The sequence below is a fragment of the Macadamia integrifolia genome, unplaced genomic scaffold (genome assembly GCF_013358625.1).
Source record: "Macadamia integrifolia cultivar HAES 741 unplaced genomic scaffold, SCU_Mint_v3 scaffold39, whole genome shotgun sequence".
NCBI classification, from domain to species: Eukaryota; Viridiplantae; Streptophyta; class Magnoliopsida; order Proteales; family Proteaceae; genus Macadamia; species Macadamia integrifolia.
In genome coordinates this window covers 240,823-245,326 of record NW_024869937.1, presented here as the reverse complement: position 1 = coordinate 245,326, position 4,504 = coordinate 240,823, and the positions used below count along the sequence as shown (strand labels likewise).

The following is a 4,504-nucleotide window of genomic DNA, read 5'->3' as shown; positions in this document are numbered from 1 at the left end:
CTATTGGCAACCATGGTGATGATTAACAAAATAGCACTCAAGAATATATGGTAGAATAGGAAATAACTCTTTTTTTTTCTTCTTTTTTTTTTTTTTTTTTGGGAAGGGCAGAATTGCAATTACTTGAGATTCAAGTAAACCACAAAGGATATCAAGTGTGGGGCAGGGATCTAAATGTAAATAATAAAAAAAATGAGGGATAGAAGGAATTAATAGATAAAAGAGGAGTACTATGGAAAAATCAGAAAATAAAATAAAAGGAGACTCAATGGAAGGGTAAATTTGAAAATTACAAGTAAATATGGAAGAAAAGAAATAATAAAAGGTAGGGGTAGTTTTGGAAATTCAGGGTTAAAGCTAAAGGGGACGGTTATCTCACGGATTTGGGTGAAAGATGTTGAAGACCTGGAGTTGTCTTCTACCGGCAACGGAATAGGGTCGACTTCAAAGGAGGCGGCTGGAGCTGGAGTTCAAACCAGGTATGTTCGATTCTCTTTGTGGTTCTCTGCTTCTCAATCTCTTCTTCTACTTTTATGTTCTTTCTTCTCTTCTTCTTCTTCTTCTTCTTCTTCTTCTTCTTGTTTTCTTCCTCTCTTTTTTTTTCTTTGCTATCGGACACAGAAAGAGGAGGCGGTGGCTGTTGTCAGAAGGGAAAAGAAGTGAAAAGAGGAGGCGGTGGGATTTTCTGGTTGGGGAATCGAAGTGAGTTGAAAAGAAAGGGAGGCGAAACACTTCAAGGGTCCGATGGGAACCAGGTATGCGTCTCTCTCTGTTCTACTTCTTCTTCTTCGTCTTTTCTTCTCTTCTTGCTGCTCCTTTTCTTTTTTTTGGCTGCTGTCGGAAGGAACAGAGAAGGCGGTAGGGCAGGGAGGTTTTGGGAATTTTATTTTTTTTTGCTGCTGTCGGAAGGAACAGAGGAGGTGGTAGAGAAAAAGGGGGTTCGATTCTTCTCTGGACAGAATCGGGCTTCTTTTTTTTTTTTTTGTTCTCAGTATTGGTGGAATCCGACACAGAGAATGGGAAGGGAAGAAGAAAGATGGGGAAGGAATAGGATCCTTCGGCTCTGATACCAAGTTGATGGAGAACCCTTAGGGAAGGGAGGGGAAATCAGGGTAAAGAGGGGGAAAAACGGAGAATCACACTCAACACATTCATTCAATAATCAAATCACTCTCTAAATCTTCAATCGATTACAACCAATATATAGGAAAATAGGAACATGAAATTAGAAACTTAACTGAAATAAAAACTAGCCTAAACTAGGAAACAACTATAAAAAGGGAAACCAAAGCAAGGAAGTAAATCCTACTCCTACGTTCAAGTCTGGAAAATAAAAGCATGAAATAAAATACTAAGTAAACTACTAATTTTATTTCCAACCCTTATTGGACCAAAACCCTGGGCTGGACCGGTTCTTCTTGGCTCTTGGCTTCCAAAGCCGGTCATGCTGGTCCAACTAAGAAAGGGCAGCCGTATCTGCATCATTTGGGTTAATATATGACTTTTTTTGGTAACTCCTTTGATAATGCTGGGAAGCTCGCCTTCGATGCCGCCATCAATATATTTGGATGGAGCATAATCTTCTTAGATGGACTACCAACTCGAATCTTTCAATAAGATTTGGAAGGCCATCTTATTTGATGTTTCATCCATGCTTTCTCTGCTTCCTCATCCTAATGTTAGAGATTTCCCACATGACATGCCCACTGTTGCTTCCTGCGGTTTACCCCATAGTTGTCACGGCACCAAGGCGAACCAAGGTGTTTGAGGGATGCATAAGCACTTAGGAGACAAGTCGTCCACCTTAAGGCGAATAAGCCGACTAAGTGTTATTTTTTTATTTTTTCTATTTTCTAACATTATTTAGTATACTACATATACCTTATATCATAAAAAATCAACATTAAACCACATCAAGTCATCAAAAATCAACATCAAGCCACATCAAATCATAAAAAATCAACAATAAGTCACACTAATTCATAAACAGTCAACATTTGAAAAAATGTTTTTCTTCTATAATAAGTTTGACTATTCAAATGATTTTATTTTTTACATGAGACATTTTGTATTAGGCAGAGCACAAAACCAGATTTCCAACAAGTCTAAGATTACTTAAATCTGAGTTTTAATGACAAAGTAATGTTCTAGTCAAAATTATTTTAAAGTGCTCGAATGCTGTTAAAATTGACTAAATGAAAATAATTTCATAGATATCAAAATAAGATTATTTTACCGGACTTTTGGTTTTTAGCAATGTTTTACTATGATAAGATTTATGAAATTTTCAGAATTGAGAAAACCTTAGCATTTGAAAGCTGAAAATCACCCCCTACAACAAAAAATCCAGTTTTTTTTCTCGAACTGGGAGTTGACTTTTATCCTTTTACAATTTGATTTTTAAACTATTTTTATTGTATTCAAACAAGGGGTATTTTCTTATTTATAAATATTACCATAAGTAAATAAAATAAATATATAAAAACATTTACTTAAATGATATTTGATATAAAAAAAGTGTTGTGCCTTGCAGTAAGGCACCAATGCAATAAGGCGATACTCGCCCAAACCCCCACTAGGCTACTTGGACGCCTAGACGACGCCTTGAAAACTATGGTTTTCCCTCTTCCATCCTTCTCCCCCCAATCCCACCCTCCTCTTTCTCCCTTTGGTATTGAATTTATTATTCACCCAAAAAAAAAAATTAATGAGGCTATTAATAGTACTTTCAAGTTGTAATTTATGAAGTTCTAAATGATGAATTGTGTTTACTCCCCTTAGGAGGGTATAATTCTACATTAACATCAGTCTTCTTCAGTCCAAAAAGAATGAAAAATGGAAAAAATATCTCAACCACTAAAAAAAAGTATGACTTCCTGCAACTAGATGCATGTTTAAAGGATACGAGGACTAGGCAGATAACCTACCTTTTCAACTTGCGAGGTAACCACTTCTAAGCTTTTCTCAGCATCTTGTGCTTTAGTTTCCAGAATATGGAGATTGAAGTTGTTCTTTCTTGATTCATCCCAGAGACGTTGCACCTAAGCATCCTCTAATACGTTCTTCAAATTAGTTCAATTTAAGTGAGGAACAAAATTTCCTAACCATAAAAGAATCTCAAGAAAAACATAAATAGAAGAAAAAGAAACAAACCTTTTCTTCTAGTACATTAATCCTTTCCTCAGCATATGAAGAACCTCCCTGTGATTTGTCCAAAATTAATTAGTGCTAAAAGGCATCAACAGGAAAGAATTGCTAAATCAAATACTAAATTTTGGCTTTAATTATGAATTCAAGGCTTTCGTTAGTTAGCTATTCATTCAACAGAATTACATGGAATGCTCATTAACATGGTTAGAAGAAATATGATGGATTCTTTATTCATGTTGAAGATATTGACTAATCTTACCCAGAGCTCCAGACCATGAACAGTTCCACATCCAATACCATAACATCAGGAAAAAAAAAAAACTTGAAATAGAAAACCAATTTTCAAGTTGAGTGAAAATATTTGGAGATAATTTCTTTCCTGGCCACTAGAACATTAGTTCGATGAAGCTTCTCAAGAAGAATATCACAAAAGGACACACATGCACGAATAAAGATATTAGTTAGATTCCTCAACACTATAGTCTATAGTTTGAGCTTCAATTTTAAAGTATTTGTGAAAAATATTATTCCATGATACATATAACAAATTGGCGCAAAATGAAGTATCTTTCAAGTACCATTGGAACCACATTTGTTGATTTGACTTCTGAGAATTATAGACACAGACCAACGGATGAACCTAAATAATGACCATATTAAAGTATTAAACAAAATTATGAAAGTAATACCCATGTTTGAAGAAGAACGAATAAATCCAACCCTTAATCTTTGAAGAATAATAAGACATAAACTGAATAACGCATGCAAGTTGGGGAAGAAAGTAGTCTGCTTCTTGAAATAAGGTTCGAAGCATAGTTATTGGCAAGAGTATCAGTTTCTTTTGAAATAGGATATTGTATCAAGAATGTGCTAGGAAGCACAACCAAGCCCGTAGTTCAGTGGTACCATGTAAGACTACAAAGACTTCTACCTTCATCACCTTTATGTGTGGTTATGAAGAAACTAGCCTAAAGATTTTGTAGGCATTGCCAAGAGCTGATCCCAGTACTGAAGGAAAGACACTATCAGAAGCAACATCTATATCTTTTGGAGAATTAAGAGGAGGGCCTATTATATGAATCAGTTAAGCAAACAAGCAAAATATATGGCTAATTAGTTTGTAATTAAGTTGCCACCCTATGTTTCAAGGCATCCATGCCCAAATGATGGAGGAATTATACCTGTAATATGGAAGGCAGGCCTGGGATATGGAATAAAAAAAATGTGGAATATGGAAAATATTCCTTTGAAATGGGGCTTGCCTTGGCGACATGACAACTATGGTCTGGTCATATGGATGGGGAGTTTCTTTGGAAATATTCAAACAGATTATTCATCCCCTCTCGACCCCCAC

At 35.6% G+C, this 4,504-nt stretch overlaps 1 protein-coding gene across 1 annotated transcript in view; it reads right to left on the bottom strand.

The window, feature by feature from the left end:
• Positions 1–4,504, bottom strand: part of LOC122068419 — a 39,558-nt gene that overhangs the window by 23,386 nt on the left and 11,668 nt on the right. The window contains exons 3-4 of the mRNA XM_042632273.1: positions 3,154–3,201; positions 2,928–3,041 (exon numbers count right to left, since the gene is read on the bottom strand). Of these exons, the coding sequence (XP_042488207.1) occupies positions 2,928–3,041; positions 3,154–3,201 (162 nt within the window). The remainder of the gene's footprint in view (positions 1–2,927; positions 3,042–3,153; positions 3,202–4,504) is intronic.